Source organism: Dermatophagoides pteronyssinus, unplaced genomic scaffold (assembly GCF_027571235.1).
Source record: "Dermatophagoides pteronyssinus isolate colony J.1.1.1.1 unplaced genomic scaffold, Derpt_VIB-CSIC_2022.12 sq0049, whole genome shotgun sequence".
NCBI lineage: Eukaryota > Metazoa > Arthropoda > Arachnida > Sarcoptiformes > Pyroglyphidae > Dermatophagoides > Dermatophagoides pteronyssinus.
Window position 1 is genome coordinate 41623 of NW_027461572.1, and position 18545 is coordinate 60167.

The 18545-nt window shown below is 26.8% G+C and overlaps 4 protein-coding genes across 5 annotated transcripts; 2 read left to right on the top strand and 2 right to left on the bottom strand.

The window, feature by feature from the left end:
- The first annotated feature begins 451 nt into the window (after positions 1-451).
- Positions 452-2506, top strand: LOC113789408 (NDP-glycosyltransferase YjiC-like). Its single transcript, XM_027338937.2, has 2 exons — positions 452-1477; positions 1575-2506. The coding sequence occupies exons 1-2, from the start codon at positions 991-993 to the stop codon at positions 2387-2389; spliced, it is 1302 nt and encodes a 433-aa protein (XP_027194738.2). The 5' UTR covers positions 452-990; the 3' UTR covers positions 2390-2506.
- A 725-nt stretch (positions 2507-3231) lies between these two features.
- On the top strand, positions 3232-18466 carry LOC113789461 (glutamate-gated chloride channel-like). Its single transcript, XM_027338998.2, has 7 exons — positions 3232-3660; positions 3857-3978; positions 4054-4121; positions 16204-16510; positions 16574-16708; positions 16783-17207; positions 17280-18466. Exons 1-7 carry the CDS (start codon positions 3410-3412, stop codon positions 17463-17465), a joined length of 1494 nt encoding a protein of 497 aa, XP_027194799.2. The 5' UTR covers positions 3232-3409; the 3' UTR covers positions 17466-18466.
- On the bottom strand, positions 3722-6017 carry LOC113789409 (histone-lysine N-methyltransferase eggless-like). Of its 2 annotated transcripts, none has more exons than XM_027338938.2 (4): positions 5248-6017; positions 4842-5184; positions 4526-4777; positions 3722-4333 (listed from the first exon to the last, which is right to left on the bottom strand). In XM_027338938.2, the coding sequence occupies exons 1-4, from the start codon at positions 5908-5910 to the stop codon at positions 4305-4307; spliced, it is 1287 nt and encodes a 428-aa protein (XP_027194739.1). In that variant the 5' UTR covers positions 5911-6017; the 3' UTR covers positions 3722-4304. The 2 variants fall into 2 exon arrangements, with proteins under 2 accessions (XP_027194739.1, XP_027194740.1); XM_027338939.2 differs by having other exon boundaries at positions 4499-4777.
- On the bottom strand, positions 6133-12502 carry LOC142646083 (uncharacterized). Its single transcript, XM_075824107.1, has 2 exons — positions 12150-12502; positions 6133-8922 (listed from the first exon to the last, which is right to left on the bottom strand). Exon 2 carries the CDS (start codon positions 8389-8391, stop codon positions 6205-6207), a length of 2187 nt encoding a protein of 728 aa, XP_075680222.1. The 5' UTR covers positions 8392-8922; positions 12150-12502; the 3' UTR covers positions 6133-6204.
- Positions 18467-18545: the final 79 nt, after the last annotated feature.

Below are 18545 nucleotides of genomic sequence, written 5' to 3' on the forward strand. Positions count from 1 at the left end.
TTGGTTCAAATAAAAAAAAATTGTGAATTTCCAAATAAAAACCAAAAAAAAAAAAAGAAAAAAAAATAGAAAGTGAAAAGAGATGATAAATCAATCACTTTATATCAATATTGCCGCAAAAGCACTTGTGTAACATACCGTAGAACAAACAAACAAACAAAAATTCTAACCGATGAACCCATGCTTACGAGTGAAAAAATCAAATCAGACGACAATATATATGAACATAATGATGATTGTCACATTACCATTTTAATCGATAATTTGATCATCATCATTGATCATAATGAACGTACATGCAAAACTAAATTGTTTCTTTATCCTTTTATGTTATGTGAAAAAAAAACCAAAAAAATAAAATTCCTGGAATTCACACTTTTTTTTCATGTTCATTGTCGGTATACAATTATAGTTTCATTTCAATCAAATATATTTGATAATGAAATTTGAATTTGATAACCGAAAACAAAAATCGATAAAAAAAAGAAAGAAAGAAAGTTTTTATTTTTCAAATATTTAATTTTATCATTTTTTTTTAATCATCATCGATTGATCATCATCACGATATCACCAAATCAATCAATCAATCAATCAATAGTTAATATAAATATGAAAAAACAAAAATTCCAAGAAATACTTGATCATAGGTTCTTTTTTTTTCTTCCAGGGAAATATCCACCTGACCTAATGTATATAGATGAATTGAATGAATAAATAAATATTTTTTTTTTTATAAATCCAATTCATTCCTATGTGTATTTTTTCTTTCTTTCTTTCTTCAATATTGATTATTTGATTGAAACATTGACCGCATTCGATTGATTAGTCTCCCAATTCGATCGATTGAATTTATCATTTTCATCATCATCATCATCATCAACGATTGATTTTGTTTACTTAATTAATAAATCCAAATGTTTGATTCATATATCAACAGCGACGTTTGTTTGCTTTGAATTGAAAATTTTCAAAAAAAAAAAAAAAAAAAAAATGAAAATCCTATTCCATCCGTTAGAATCCTGGGGCCATATGAATGCTTCGATCGGTGTTGCACAAATCATGTTCAAACGTGGTCATCAGATTATTTTTGCTATAACTGAAAATGTTCGTGGTCAATTTGAAAAACATGGTTTTGAAGAAATTATTTTACATACAATATCTACACCTTCGTTATCAAATTATCAACAAAATGATTGTGTTGATTTTCTACTGAATTCTACGGATTTATTTCGTGAAAAAGATCCATTTAAAAAATATTCAATGTTTCAAAAAGTTTTCGAAATTCGTGCACAAGAAATTTTACAAACAGAACAACAATTGAAAAAAATTCTTAATGATGAACAACCAGATTTAATATTAGTTGATCAAATACTAATATCACCAATGATAATTCAATCGGGTATTCCATGGATATTGATTTTTAGCTGTAATCCGTTGTCATTTCGAAATGATAATCGTTTACCGCCACCATTTTCAGGTAAAATTTAAATTTTCAAACAAAAAAATGGCGGGAATTTTTTTTGAATTTCAATTATTTTATTGTGAATTTTTTTTTGTTGCCTATTTTATTTCAGGATTACCTACTAATGATCAATCATTATGGCAAAAATATCGTAATGAATTTCAACGTACATATCATCATTATGTTTTAAGTAATCAAAATTTTCTAATGAAATATTTTGGTTTTGAAACACTTGAATATAATGGTATAACACCACCATCACCATATCTAAATATTTATGGTTATCCGGAAGAATTAGATTATAATAAAATTGCACCAATGCCCGATAATTGTTTTCGTATCGATACATTTTGTCGTATGGAAAATGAAAATTTTGAAATTGATCAGGAATTTTTAAAACGTTTACAACCAAATTCGAAATTAATTTATATTTCATTAGGAACATTAGCATCAATACGTTTTGATATGATTAAAAAAATTTTAATGATTTTATCTAAAACTAAACATGGTTATATTGTTTCGAAAGGTAGATTTGATGATGGATTCAAATTACCATTGAATATGTTTGGTGATGAACATTTACCACAGACTAAAGTATTACCTTTAGTTGATTTAGTTATAACACATGGTGGTAATAATACTGTTACTGAATCATTATTTTTTGGTAAACCAATGATTTTAATGCCATTTTTTGCCGATCAATATGATAATGCACAACGTTTACATGAATTAGGTTATGGTTCAAGATTAGATCCATTTAATTATCAACAAAATGAATTAATCGAACAAGTTGAACGTTTATTATTTGATCAACAAATCAATCAACGTTTAAAAAATTTATCCAAACGTATGCAAACATCAAATTTACGTGAAAAACTATCGAAAAATTTGGAAAAAATTGTTGACGAATTTCAAATCATCAAATGACAAAGCAAATCGAAATAATCTATAATCAAGTGAATGAATGGAAACCCTCCTAAACGTCTAATCTATCTAATATAACAAACTACAGAAAAAAACACTAACTAACTATTTATTATAATGTTATAATGAAAAGAAAAAGAAAATCTTAAATACTTTTAATTAAAATTATTATTATTTTTGTTTTAATATATCCATCTATTTACAACTTTTTTATTCTTTGATTTACTATCAAATCAAATCAAATTTGTCAAACTGTATATAGGTTTTTTTGCCTTGTTTTGTCATTAGTTATATAAAACAAAAGCCAAAAACATCGATCTGCGAAGAAAAAAACCGATCGATATGAATTATGAAACAAATTTACAGCGGAAAGAAAAAACATGGATTTTTTTCCTTTCCCATCGGTTAAAAACGGTTATGTTTATTTTGTGTTCTGGTTTTTTTTAATGTGAAAAACAAAAAAAAACCAACAAAGATTGAGCCCTAAATGAATATAAAAAAAATATATATGGAAAACAAATCTGGAGAACCATTTTTGCACACACACAGAGATATATTTCAATGTTTTTCTTCAATTGTTGTAAATATATAGAGAGGAAGAATTTTTTTGAAATGAACTTTCAAAACAAAACAAAATAAAACAGAAAAAAATTGTGTCAGGCGTTTTTTTGGTCCTGAATAATTCTTTTGATTCTTCAAATAGCCCTAGACACATTTATATATAGATATATGTAGATAGATGAGATACATTTCATTTTCTGGAACTTCTATATTCTAGGATTCTTCCTCTATATATAAATTCTCTTCATTTTAAGTTCTATGTTCGGGTATATTGAATAACAATTTAATGTTGTTGTTTTTGTATGATGATAATGATGTTGTTGTTGTTGTTGATTAGGGCCTAGAGAAATAATTTTTTGTTTTTCTTCGATGTTATTTATTAATTATAATTCAAAAGAAAAAAATTGCTTGTTTGTCTTCGGTGTGTGGTGTGTCAAATTTTGAAGAAGAAGAAAAAAGAAAATGATGAATGACATAATCAAAATGTCCAAATCAATTCAGAATCAGAAACATTTTAATAATCATCATGATGATTACCATGATTGTCAGTGTCAATCAACGACAACAAAATCATCATCACCATCGTCAGCTTTAAATCAATCAACACAAAAATATTTAAAAATTTCAATGAACATTTTTAATAATTTCTCATTAATTCAATCCATTTTCATCATTTTTACATTATTATTTGTATTAATAATTTACTTACCAAAGTAAGTATATTATACCTCTAAAGGGAAAATTCCGAAAACAAAATGAACAGACAAACAATCGAATGTTTATACAAAAAATCTGAATTTATTTGAAATTGGAATTTACAAATGTTTTTGTAAAAAAAAAACTAAACACAGAATCTGGTCTTAAATGATTTTTTTTTCATTTTTTTTTCTTCAAAATTCTGTCACCCAGTGTTCAAAGTCAAGCTGATATACGACAAGTTGAGAAAAAAATATTGGATAAAATTATTGGTGAAGGTTATGATTCAAGAATTCGTCCATCCGGTTCATTAAATCAAACAGTAACTAAACGAGGTTTGTCGCTGCTGTTTTGTTGTTGTTGTTGTAAATGTGGCTAATCTTTTTATTAATTTTTCAAAAAAAATGCAGATGGACCAGCAAATGTAACAATCAATATATTGATACGATCCATTTCAAGTATCGATGATGTGACAATGGTAAGTTTTTTAAAATTTTTTACATGTTTTGTCAATATAAATGTGTTTGTCTATTATGTAATCAATCACATTTCTTTTCTTAAACATCAATCAAACAATCAATCAAAAAAATTTTTTTTTTTACAATTTGAAATTCACATGATATATAATATTGTTGTCGATAACATATCAATTCATTTTAAATCAAGACGTTTTTTCTTTCTTTCGATGACCTAAGAAAAAATAGAAAAGAAAAAAAAATAGAATAGAAATGTAAAGGGAAAAAATGAGAAAAAAAATGCAAATGAATGGATGTTATAATAAAATTTATAATAATAATAATAATGTAATAAGTTATTTCTTTTTTTTTAAATGAGAATAATTAATTAAAAATGTACTATTTGATTAGCGTAATAAAATATTACAATTGGCTGCTTCACAACGACAATCCATTGGTAATGATTCAGTTAATGAATAATGATAATCCCAACATAATTCTTCAAATGGATTTATATCACGAATAGCAAATAGACCATATGTTGGTACTAATTGTCCATGACCATTTTCAATGACAACTTTTTGTGAGAATAGATTCGGACTACAGGAATGATTTACATAACAAACTAGATTTGATTCGGATAAACCTTCCAATAGCATTGTTTTTGATTCGTTTTCATCTGTTTAAATAAATAAAAAAAATTTTGATTTTGAATACAAACATAAGATTAAATAAATACTGACCACAATATTCAGGCGGTTCATAAATTCGTAATATACCATCATTATTTTTATCGATTAATCCAATAGTTGCTGTATATTCATCAGAACCAAGTTTTTTTTCTTTATGATATTGTGCCATACTTAATTCACCAACATAAGAAAATACATAGGTTCCTTTCGAAATGAAATGTGTAGCACGTACAGCCCAACCTTTCATACCGGAATAAAATACTTGAAATTCACATTGAATACCGAGGCTAACAACTTTGTTAAAACAATGTATTGAACAGCCACATTTTGATGAACATTCATAAATTGGATTAGATGAATAAATAAATAATCGTTTATAACGATAACTTATTTCCTTTTAAAGTTGAAAGAAATATAATGAAAAGTTTTTTTTTGAGCATAAAATTGTAAAACATACCTCTGACGAACATTTACAATTATTATGACAAAGTGATGAACTACAATTACATTGATTAATATTATCGACAATATTTTTAATATTTTGATATGTTCTTGGTTCATAAACGGAATTATTAATATAACGACGACTAGATGAAAATTGATCATTTGTAATTGAATTAATTGCCAATATCGGTATCGATTCAAGACCATTGGAAATGTCTTTAATAGTAACAGCTTTTTCTCGTATGGATAATTTTTGTAAAACAAAATTTTTTGAAAATGTGAAATTAAGAGTTGTGAGATCCATGCATTGTGTTAGTAGAAGATATTTTTGTATGGCTTCTATTGATGATAATAGTTTACCACAAGGTGAAATATAACAGATATCAATCGAATGTCTAGTTGGATTTTTTACAGCTATACGTGCAAAATTTTGCACCATAGGTTTTAGATAAGGATTTTTTGATCGTCGTAACTCCAATTGACCAATATCATTGGCATATAATCGAAGACAATTCGGTGAACAAATGTGTGCTGCAATAACATTAGGCGGTTGTTTTGCACAACGTTCTTTAATACGATTAAGTATTATGAACATAAAATTTTGATCAACATCATCACCATAAGTTTTTTCATCATTATCATTATCGATAACAACGTTATAAGGCAAATTATCCATATTTTTTTTGGTGATAATACCAAACTACTTTACTGTTTTTTTTCCGAAATGACAGCCAATTCAAAAAAATATGTTGTCAAAAATGAGCATTTTTTCCAGCGCCTGATTGCACATTGCAGGCTCACTAATGTCGAAATAGAAATTTTAAATTTTTTTTTAGAAAAATGATTTCTTTATTGCATAATTAATGAGAACAAACAGGAAAAAAAATTCATTAATCAATCAACAATCAATAATAATATTTAATTGAATATAAACAAAAATTCATAATAAAAAAAATTGATGAATCGATGATCAATGTTGACCTTTATCATCATTGACAACATCATGACATGAAACATTCGAATCGATCGTTTTATTATTATTATCATCATCTTCATTATCATTCATCATCACTATAGGCGGTGATGATGAAGATGACGATGATGATGATGATGGCGATAGTTGTTGATAATTAAATTTCTTATTATCAATAACCACTTGCCATTGTATCCATTGTTGAATAGACTGATCAATCTTACGATCTTGTAGGCCGAAACATTGTACAATTAGATTGGTTTGTAATTGATTTTCCATCGATGGTGATAATAATAAACATTCACCATTTTGTACAAGAATTTTCGATGATGATGATAATGATGTAGTTATGTTGGATGATGTAGGATGATGATGATGATGATGATGATGAAGATGATCATTATCATCCGGTATGACTAGTGTTGAGAAACGTTCGACAAACAAACGAATTGTACGAAGAATATCGCAACGTTGATTAGCCCATGTACTCCAACCGATACCATATTTCCAAAATGTTACATAATGTTCACTATTCAATAAGGTTTTATGATAACGTACATAACAATCTTTTGATTCCATCAATATATTTCGTATATGTTCAACATTAGGCATAACATTTAATGTTTTGTTTAAAATTTTTTCACTAAATTTTTCCTGATTTCTGAGCTGATAATCGATCGATATTTTTGATGATTTTATTTGTCCATCACGACGTTGGCCACCATTTCGTTGTAAATGTCGTTCTTCCGTTTCAAACATTATCTGTGTAATGATCATATCTAATGGTTCATGTCGTATGATACCAACATTACGATGATCATCATCAAGCAATACCATACGATGAAATGGTTTTACATGAAAACACCAAATAATTGGTGTTGTTTGTTGTGATTGAATTCGTTGTTGTTGATGATCAATATGATCAACATAAACATAATGAAATTGTTCACTACAATAATCACTATTTAATGTTGATGAATCGTTATTCAATATATTTGATTCAATTATAGTTGATTTTTGATCATTATTATAATCATCATAATCATCATCATCATCAACTGAACCACGAACACAAGAACGTCCAACTAACCATAAATTTGATAATTGAAAAAGATTACGTTTATTATGATGATTATCACGTGATTGTTTTTGTTTATTTGTTCGACAAATCGAATGTCCATGAATGGTCATTGATTTTTGATAATTTTGTCGATAAATAAAACTTTGTCGATGTAATGATCGACGAAATCTTTGTCGATTATATGAATGTATTGTTGTTGTTGATGAACGTATAAATTGTTGTACATTTTTACCCAATAATGGTGAACGTTGACAATTACAAACACAACGAATTTCAATTAGATCACCATTACATAATTTTTGTAATAATAATGAAGATTTTTTTGTATATTCAAATTTTTTTATAATCGATGATTCTAACGATAATCGATTGTTATTATTATTAATAGTGTTCGAATTCGGATTTGATGAATGTCGTCGTAAAATAAATTGATTCATCATTGATGATTTATCAATATTATTTATTGTATTAAAACTATTTGTTTGTGAATGATGTTTTCGTAGTCGTTTTGTTGTAATCTTATTATTTTGATCTTGTTGTTGTTGTTGTTGATTATTGCAACAACAATCATCACTATGATCATCGGAAATCGATGCATTTCCACTATCATTATCCAATGGTAAAAGTGATGATGATGATGATGGTGGTTGTGGTAACAATATTGATGATGATGATGATGATGATGATGATGACATTTCATCATCCACTTTATTATCGATAATGATTGAATTTGATATCGATTTATTGATACAATTATCATCATTATTATTATTTTGATTATTTTGATGATTAGATGATGATGATGTTTCAACACTTGAATCATCAATATATTTAAGATGATCAAATTGATTATTATCACAATAATTATTTAAATAATGATTAGTATCATCTTCTTTATGTTGATGATCATGATGATGATAATCATCATCGGTATTGGCAATAACTGAAAACTGGAATTCAATATCCGAAGATGTTGATGTTGATGGTGATGGTGATGGTAATGGTGATATTTGATTATCATTCACCATATTATTCGATGATGGTGATGATTGTTGTTGTTGTTGTTGTTGTGTAATTTTCAATTTCGATACGGGCACACCCATTTTTGATGGTTGGTTTTTATTTGATTAAACCACAATAACAACAACAACAACAAATTCCTATTGTTTTAGTTTTAGTTCATTTTTCGTTCATCCAATTGATTTAGATTTCGATCAAATTAAAAAAAAGACGTAAAAACACACACATACACACACAAGGTTTGTAAGAAATAAACCATATTGATGTGTGTGTGTATAGATTTATTTATTTTTGGTAGAAACATTTAATTCACAAAATGTTTGTATAATCCGAATGAAAAATTCTTCAATGTTGATGCTTTGATCCTTTTAGATCATCATATTGAAGTTGTAGATGATGATGATGATGATGATGATCACAGATGTTCAACACAATGAATAATTCAATTTTTTTTTTTGAAATGTTAAAAGCTAAACTTTTCAACATTCAATGTTGATGATGATATGGAAGACTTTTGTGAAGAAAGAAGTTTTGTTTCGTCGAAGAATCGTTTTGTTGAGATCGAAAAGTGTTTGAAGAAAAATAAACTGTTGCCAAATGTATTTGATGTGTGTCTGGTATGATGATGATGATGATAAAATAAACAACAGAATGAGAATGAGAAAACAAAAATTCATTAAACAAAACAAAATCAAATAAAAATAATTCACATCAAGTGATCTTTGATGATTTACGATAATCATCATTTCAAAAAAGAGAAAAATAGCGCGAATTTTTTTTCGGAAAAAATAACATTCGAAACAAATATCGATTGTTTTGTTTGTTGAACATCGATTCGAATGTTTATAACATTCGAACTTGACCTTTTCTCCTGGCTCGGTGGATCTTATATCACAATCAAATTTTCATACAAGATTAAGATATGAGGAATTTCTTTCTTTTTTTTGAAAAAGAATTATGACATCGTTTTTTTTTCTTTTGAAAATTGATGAAACAAGCCGCCATCGCCAGATGTTTACATCCATTTTGTTCGATGACCATGATCAATTTTTCTTTTTGGAGAAATCAATATCTGACAAATTACATCGTTCAATAAGATTCGTTATAATAGGCGTAAGGATTTTTTTTTAAAAGAAAAATATGAAAAAAAACATCTTATCATTAAACATCACACACAAGGTGTTGGTCAAATTAAATCAACAACAACAACAAAAAAATAATTTGATTGTCATCACCTTGATGCTTGTTTGGGTGTGTGTTTTTTCGAAGCAAAACAAGAAGAAGAAAAAAAATCCGGAAACCAAACTATTTTTTGAAAATCTTCCCGTAAAACAAAGATTTATGATTGATTTGAAATGAAAACTCGGTGTTTTAGGTGGACAGATTTTATGATTTTATGTTGTTGTTTTCGAATGTTTTCATTCAACAACAACAACAACAACATAAAGTTTGAATTTGGCGCAATAAAACTTTGTTAATTAATTTGTTTGTTTGTTTGTTTTTACTGTCAAATAGTTGATGATTATCTGATTAAAGATGAATGTCTTTCCGGAAATTTAACAAATTAAATGATAAAAAAAATATGCCAACAATAATTGTGTGTGTAATAAAAAAAAATGGAAAATCTTTCGCAGAAACAAACTCACAGATAAATCTTTGACTTTCAAGAAAATTTTCTTTGATGATGATGGTGATGAAATAAATTTCGGCAAAAAAAAATATATAGTATCAAAGATCATGGTTGGATGTGTTGTTTTATGATTGGATCCAAGACGGAAATCCACTCAGCAACAACTTAATGACTATTTTTAGACATCAAAAAACAACAACAACGAAAAAAATTGTTTCAAACGAAGAGGTGATGATGATGAGAATCATCATGTTGAAAGATGAAAAGAACAATAACTATTATCGTTAATTTTTGTTTCTGTTTTCAGAAACGAAAGAAAAAGAAAAAGTAGTTAAAGGATTATTATCATCTTTGAAAGCAAAAAAACAAACGAAGAAGCTAAATCATTCAATCAATCAATTTCAATGGAAAATAAAAAGATTGATCTTTTTTTGTTGTTGTTGAACCAGAAATTAGCCAGAAAAACTTTTCAATCTTTTTTTTTTCCAAATCATTTTCATTCATTACCGTTTTCTTTTTTGTGCAAAAAAGAATGAAACTAATTAATCATAATCAAGATGATCTAAATGATTTTCATTTGTTTTGTTGTTGTTTTTTTTTATCGTTCGAAACTATTTTAACACAAGATGATCTAATTGACAATTTCGTTTGTTTTTGTTTGTCGAAATAGATATGTGTATGCATTTTGTCGTTTTATCATTTGTTTGTTTTGTTTTTTCTTTGGAACATTTTTTTTTTTTTTTTTTTTGATTCACCCATTTTGGTAAAATTATTCATGTCAAATGGTTCAATGAACATGAGGGGTGAATTGGGCGAAAAAGAAGAAGAGAGAGAGAGAAAAATTGTTCAGAAAATATTTATTTATGTAAAACGAGATGGAAAGAGGTGTGTGTGTGTCTTGTTGTAAAATAACTAACTAAGCGGTATTTCACCAACGACGACAAAAATCAAAATATTTATAGCCGAAAACGAAAAATAAACAAAATGATCATGTAAAGATGGTCATAATTTTGTTTTCATTCATATTTTTGCCAAATTTATCATTATTATTCAAATGAAAATATTAATGACAGGAAATTTCAACGAAAACTTGAAAATAAAAAAACAAAATTTGAAGAAAAATGATACTCATTATTTTTTTTTCTTTGACTGTTGATACTTTCATTATCTAATTTTCTTTTAGATTTGAAAGAAACAATGGGTATTTTTCATCGATAATGATGATGAACATTGAACACCACCAATCAATCAATCAATGAAAATCTGAAGAACAAAGTTAATTTAATTGCCAAAAATTTCATCATCACCAACTTCATTATTTTGACTGATCAATAATTTTTTCATTTTTTGTTTAAATGAAGAAATCATAATGAATGAATGAATGAATGTGTAGGTGAGTTTATCGAGAATAAAATCGAATGTCAAATAATCGATTAATTTCGAATCGATTGTTTCGTTCATTACTATTTTTTATATATAAAAAAATTTGATAATTAAAGATTTTATCTATTTATACCTGTATTTGGTAAACAAAAAAGATGTATGTGTAATATTTGTTGTTGTTGTTGAAATGATTCAGGCCAATGAACGAATCAAGGTTTTATTTATTTTGAAAAAGAAAATCTTTCTATTTTTATCATAATTTTAAAGTTTGATTTAAAAAAAAATTTTAAAAATAATAAATGGCATTGAACACAAGTGGAAATAGTGGAAAGTGTCATCAATTTTTTTAAAATCAATCACATCACATCTATCATTTTTTCCGCATCATTTTTTAACCACCCACAATCCATTATTGTTTTTTTTCGGAAGAAAAAAAGGAAAAGATTAAAGGATGATGATGATGAATAAAACATCGATTGTATCAATAAATTCAATATTGAAAATCGATTGTCAATCAATCAATCAATCATTAATTATTTATTAATTTTAAATATGAAAAAAGGATATTGATGATGATGACGACGATGTCAAATGATGATGAAAAAAAATGAATTAAAATGATTGATTAGAAAAATTTCAAGAAAAATTTCTTACCATTTCACAATTCGGAAATGGGAAATTTTTCGAGCAGATAATTGATGGCGATTTTGGTACATTTTTTTTGAAAAAATCCCCAATTCATCCTTAAAGGGTGTGTATGGGGTTAAGTTTTTTTAAAAATCTTATTTGATTGATCGATTTTTTTTGTCAGAAAAAGATGTAACTTACCCACGAAAACAAAAACAGGATTGTTGTCGGTTTGGTCAGATTGTTGAATTTTTTTTTCGATGAATCAAAAGTGAAAAAATCAAAATTGAACCGAATAAAATGTAGGTGAAAAGAAAAAAATTAACAAAAATGAAAAAAATTTTCAAGGTAAAAAATTTTTTCAAAACAAACAAACAAAAAATTTTTGTCAAATCATTCGGTTGATGATAATCTTTTTTTTTAATCAGAAAAACAATGTCACTGGGTTTGAAAAATTTTTTGGATAAAAGTTTTCAAATAAATTCCGTTACATCGACGACGACGACGACGGTGTGTTAGTGTTTGGCGTATTAGTCTTTGTTATTGATCCAATGTTGTTAATAATGATGATGATGATCGGAAAATATTTAGAAAAGAGAGAGAGAGAGAGAAACTTTTTTCTCTTCCTTTCTTTTCTCTCTTACCTCTTGGATAAATGATGAATGAACGAGCCACTATATACACCTTTATGGCCAAAATTATTGTTTTCCGAAAAAAAACAACAAGAAAAGAGAGTCAGAAGAAATCTTTAATTGGAAACTTTTGCGCAAAAAGAAAAGAGTAATCAACTATTTTGGAGATAACCAATTTTTTTGAGATTAAAGATTATCATTTTAATCTTTCTTGTTTGTTTGTTTGTCAGATTAGAAAAAAAACCTTCGTTTTTATCAATTTTCATTGGATTTTCTTCTTCAGTTTTGTTTTCTTCTTCTTCTTTGGTATTTTAGATCAGATTTAAACATACATTAGGTATAAAATAGGCAATTAAAATCACAATTCTATAATTAGCAATTTTGAATTTAAACTAGCAGTTTTTTTTGTTTTGAATTTTTTTCAAAAAACTAACTAACTAACTAATAATTTATGTAAATTTGGGTTAAATTCCATTGACAGTTTTGAAGAAAAAAAATTTTTGTATCATCCATCGATTGCTGTTGTTTTTAGTTGTTTTTTTCGGTTCAGTTTTTACCGAAAAAAACTATGGTAATAAATTCCCGAAAATGATAAAAATAAAAAGAGAAACAAAAAAAGTGAACGAAACATTGACAAATTAATCATTTGAATGACGTTTTGTTTGTTTGTTTTTGTTTTTGCTCTAATTACGTATTGATTCGTATCTAAATGAACAAATCCATTTTTGTTGTCGTTGTTTGTTGGTTGTCTGCTTAATCTCATATCTAATCCCATCATCATCCTATTATTGTTGTCAAGGTTTTACGTTGGTGGCGGCGATGGGATTAATTATTTAATCTTATTAATTTCATCAGGATGAACGTTTTCTTTGAATAATAATTTCATTTTTTTTTTTTTGAATCGAATCGATCAGATTGCAAATCGGATTGTGCTTTTCTCATTTCCCCCAATTGGCTATTGATCAATCGATCGATCGATCAATCAGTTTTTTTTCTATTAATGAAACAAAAAAAAAGGTTAATTGAATTTGCAATTCAATCAATTTCAAAGTTTTTTTTTAAATTGATCATATTGATTAAATGAATGTGTTAAAATAGCCTCATAGATAATTTCTATCGACCAGAAAATAGAAAAAAAATGCAAAATAGTCGAACAGAAAAACATTATGAAATGAAACAAATTGACCGAAATCTACATTCGAACAATCAACAACAACAACAATCAACAACCAAAAACAAAAGAAAAAACCACCAGCTAAAAGCCGGATATTATGATGATGATGATAATAATAATATTTTGAGCTACTTGATGTGTAAATAGGTGAAAATAATGATAATGTTTCAAACATATATTAATTGTCTATTTTCACACCATTATCATCATCATCATAATCATCATAATGATGATGATGATCAAGTAGCAAACAAGCAAATAATACGAAAAATAAAGGTAGACATTTAAATTATAATAATAATAATCTATAATTACATACATTTAACACTAACACACACACACCCCCATTAAATATAGAAAACATATATGGAGAAACAAAGTTTGTTTAAAGTTTGATGAGAATCCATTATATCACAGAAAAAAAAGGTGTTAATGTTATTATGATTAATTATTGATCACGATGATGATGACGATTGACCTACCGACCTCATTATAATATAAATTTAACAACAATAATGATGATAATGGTGGTTTTTAAAATGGAAATTTCTTTTCTTTATCATTTTAAAAAAATGAAACATCCAATATCGATCCAATTGATTGAAATGAAATCTATTTTTTTCAATATTTATTTATTCAAGTTGAACCATTTCTCACAAGCTAACAATGAATTCAATTTTATCAATATATTCGGGTTGCAAATGGGTGGGAAAGTGGATGGAATGTTTTGTTGTGAAAATTTTTTAAAAACGTAATGGGTGTGTGTATAGTGCGATGATGATGATGATCATCATCAGTAAAGCAATGGTTCAATGGGCCAAAGTTTCAACAACATTTTCAAAAAACTTTTCCTTTTCATCGAGAGATAATCAAAAAATGAGTAGAAATAGTCTCCCTATTTTCTTTTCTTTTCTTTTGAATATAAAAAACTTTTAAAAAATCTAAAAAATGTAAAAAAATTATAATTGAACAATTCATTTTTTTTACCTTATTGGTTTCAACAACAACAACAACAACAACGACAAAAAACATTGTCATTGTGTATTGATGACCAAATTTAAAAAATTTGCAAACAAAATTTTCTTCATTTTGAAACATTTTGTTTGTGAGTTTTATTCATTTGTTCATCAATTTTCCTTTTTTTTCGGTTAACGATGAACCAAATTTACAAGGAAAAAAAATTTGTTTACAAGGAATCAAAATGCTCATATGGAACGCGGAAGTTTTAAATCTTTTGATGATGATGATCAGTGGTGATCAGTGATGAAAAACTTTTTCTTTTCTTCTTTCTTTTCTTTTCTTTTTTTGAATGTCGACAAACATGAATATAGATTTCATTCATTTACTTACTCTTTTTTTTTTTACTGAATTCAAAAAATTAACAATGAACTTTATTGGTGGATAACATCTTTATATCATGATGATGATGATGATGATGACTGAAACCATCATTTTGATTGACAGCTGCATATCTCTCGACAATCAATTCTTTAGTGTATTCAATTTCCGTCAACTTTCCATTTTGTTTCTTTTTTTTTTTTGACTTGTTGTGTCTATATAGTCGATTATTAGATTTAGGTGTGTGTGTGTGTCTATTGTTAAGTTGATTTTTTTCCAACATCCTTGTTGTTTGGCTAATTTTTTTGTTTTGTTTTGTTTTGTTTAATTCAATTCAACATTTCGTGATGTGAATCTAATTCTAATAAAATTAGAAAAATCAATCAAACACACATACACACACACACACAGAAGAAACAAGAAAAACCAAAGAAAAAATCATCGATATAATGATGATGTAAATGCAAATGATTTTGGTTGGTTGGTAAAATTGTTATTTTATTGTTTTTTTTTTGTTGATTGAATTAATAATGATGATCAATATTTTTCAATTGTTATAATCGAATCAAAAAAAAAAAATGGTTGCCAATCATCATCGAATCGAGGTTTTTTTTCTTTTTTTCTTTTCTGATTGACCGATATTGATCATATTGGATGGATGGATGGATGGATAGTCAATTCGAACGATTCGAAAACATTCGAATTGAACATGCTCAGAACAGATGTTCGAAAAAAAAGTTTGATTCATATTAAGATAAATTGTTGCACTTTTTTATAATTGCTGATAAAGAAAAAGAAAAAAAAATCATAAAATTTAAAAATTTTCTTTTTTTTTAAAAAAAAAACTTAAAATAAACATAATGATCTAGATTATTTTAACTTTTCCCATCATTGTGATATGGATGTAATTTTTATCGTTACTCTTAATTTTGTTGTTGTTGTTGTTGTCGTTAATCTTATTATCTTTGATCTTTGATAATTTGCATTTGTAATTAATTAATTAATTTTTAAATTATTCATTTGATCATTTGTAATGTTTATATATCCGATTATGATAATTAATTCATTTCATTTTCATTTTTCTGTTTGTATATTATTAATCATAATATAGGAATATGCCTGTCAAGTAACATTTCGTCAACAATGGAATGATAATCGTCTTAAATTTGATGATCAAAATGGTCAGATAAAATATTTAGTACTTACCGATCCGGAACGTATTTGGAAACCGGATCTATTCTTTAAGAATGAAAAAAAAGGACATTTTCATGAAATAATTATGCCAAATATTTTGCTTCGTATACATCCAAATGGAGAGATTTTATATTCAATACGTTTATCATTAACATTAGCATGTCCAATGGATCTTAAATATTATCCATTGGATAGGCAAACTTGTTCAATTGCAATGGCTAGTTGTAAGTTTTTTTGTTTTTTTTTGGTTAAAAAATTTTAATTTTAATTTTCTATTTTCATCCAAGATGCATACAGTACCGAAGATTTGGTATTCACTTGGAAGGCAAACAATCCTGTACAAGTATCAGGCGATATAAATCTTCCTCGTTTTACATTGAAAGATTATAGTACAAAATATTGTACATCACGAACAAATACTGGTAATTGAAATTTATTATTACTTTAGTTTATATATTGAAATAATCCATCTATTGATTCCATTATATAAATATAGGCGAATATAGTTGTCTTCAAGTGAATCTATTATTCAAACGTGAATTCAGTTATTATTTAATTCAAATTTATATACCATGCGCTATGTTAATCTTTGTATCATGGGTATCATTTTGGTTGGATCCAAATGCAACTGTTGCACGTGTATCATTAGGTGTTACTACATTATTATCGATGGCCACACAAATAAGCGGTATAAATGCAAGTCAACCACCAGTTAGTTATACAAAAGCAATCGATGTTTGGACTGGTGTTTGTTTGACATTTGTATTTGGTGCATTGTTGGAATTTGCATTGGTTAATTATGCATCACGTAGTGATGTACATCATGCAGCTGCTAAACAACAACGACAACGTTTAGCCAAATGGAATATGGAACAAGCAATGTTAGAGGGTAATAATATTGAATTGGCTGCTTATGGTTTGGTAATTATTATCATCTGTTTAAAATATTCAGTTAAATTTTAATATTCTTTATCATAAATTATAATAAAATAGCGTCCAGGATGTGAAATACATATGGCACCACCAAGACGTAAAAATTGGTGTAAACGATGGCTTTCAAAATTTCCAACACGTTCCAAACGTATTGATGTTGTTTCGCGAATATTTTTCCCGTTCATGTTTGGCCTTTTCAATTTAGTCTATTGGATTACCTATATGTTCCGTGATGATTTGCAATAAAAACAACAAAAGAAACAAAACCAAACAAACAGATCCAAAGAGAGAGAGAGAGAGAGAGATAGAGAAAGATTAATCAAAAGAAAAAAATAGAATTCTTTCCAGAAACTAAGAATTTTTTTTTCTTTAATTGAATTTCTATGTGTAGAATAAAACAACATAAGTAAATGGAATTTATAGTGAACATTTGTGTGTGTGTGTGTGTATGTGTGTTTAAGTTTGAAGGATTTCCTTTTCAATCAATCAAAAAACAAAATTAACTTATACAAATGGTCAGCAAAAGAAATTCATCAGCAACACACACACACAAACAAACAATTAAAATGAAGCCATTCCATTTTTTTTATTCATTACATCATCATCAAAGCATAATTAAGACATTCATTTCATCTCATTTCGTTTCAGATTGGAGAAAACAAAAATTCTTTAGTTATTTTATTCTTTTGAAAAAAAACTAAGAAAAAAGATTTTTTCTTTCTTTCACTCAAAAGAATTCATCAATCAATCAATCATTCAATCAATAAACAAATCGTGTGAAAATTGTTGATTAAATTTTTTAATTTGAATGAAAATATTACACTTTTTTTTGTTCCACTCAGTCACAAACAAGCACACACACACAACAAGCACAAACTGAATCCGATTATCATATGAATTTCATTATTTCATTGTATAGAACTAATATATTGATCTCTTCACAATCATTTTATAGATGATAATATTTAGATGATAATATTTATGACATCATCATCATTACATCATTGTCCAGTCCACTTTTTTTTAGTCCTTGATTCACAATGGATACTGTGAAAACCAGAATTCTACCAAGAACATTTATTTGTCTTTCGCATACACACACACACACATAAGTCACATTCCATTTGACAACTGTAATCATCATTAACATTTTCTCAAATTAATTAATTTCGTTGTAATTTTTGATTTTATTTTGATCAGGAAGTAATCCGATATAATAATAAAAATAAAAAAAAACTTTATTTGAATTTTTGAATTCGAATTATACTCGTTATGCCATCTATCGACAATTGTCATTAATGTCATAATTTTATTCACAAAATCTAT

What these genes read in the sequence shown, in the direction of transcription:
- LOC113789408 (XM_027338937.2), top strand. Translation starts at nt 991, where the DNA reads ATGAAAATCCTATTCCATCCGTTAGAATCCTGGGGCCATATGAATGCT. An exon ending in TTTACCGCCACCATTTTCAG is followed by an intron (nt 1,478 to 1,574) that starts GTAAAATTTAAA and finishes ATTTTATTTCAG; the next exon opens with GATTACCTACTAATGATCAA.
- LOC142646083 (XM_075824107.1), bottom strand. Translation starts at nt 8,391, where the DNA reads ATGGGTGTGCCCGTATCGAAATTGAAAATTACACAACAACAACAACAA.
- LOC113789461 (XM_027338998.2), top strand. Translation starts at nt 3,410, where the DNA reads ATGATGAATGACATAATCAAAATGTCCAAATCAATTCAGAATCAGAAA. An exon ending in TCAAACAGTAACTAAACGAG is followed by an intron (nt 3,979 to 4,053) that starts GTTTGTCGCTGC and finishes AAAAAAATGCAG; the next exon opens with ATGGACCAGCAAATGTAACA. An exon ending in TACATCACGAACAAATACTG is followed by an intron (nt 16,709 to 16,782) that starts GTAATTGAAATT and finishes ATATAAATATAG; the next exon opens with GCGAATATAGTTGTCTTCAA.
- LOC113789409 (XM_027338938.2), bottom strand. Translation starts at nt 5,910, where the DNA reads ATGGATAATTTGCCTTATAACGTTGTTATCGATAATGATAATGATGAA. An exon ending in ATTGTAAATGTTCGTCAGAG is followed by an intron (nt 5,185 to 5,247) that starts GTATGTTTTACA and finishes CAACTTTAAAAG; the next exon opens with GAAATAAGTTATCGTTATAA. An exon ending in TCGTTGTGAAGCAGCCAATT is followed by an intron (nt 4,334 to 4,525) that starts GTAATATTTTAT and finishes ATTTTTTCTTAG; the next exon opens with GTCATCGAAAGAAAGAAAAA.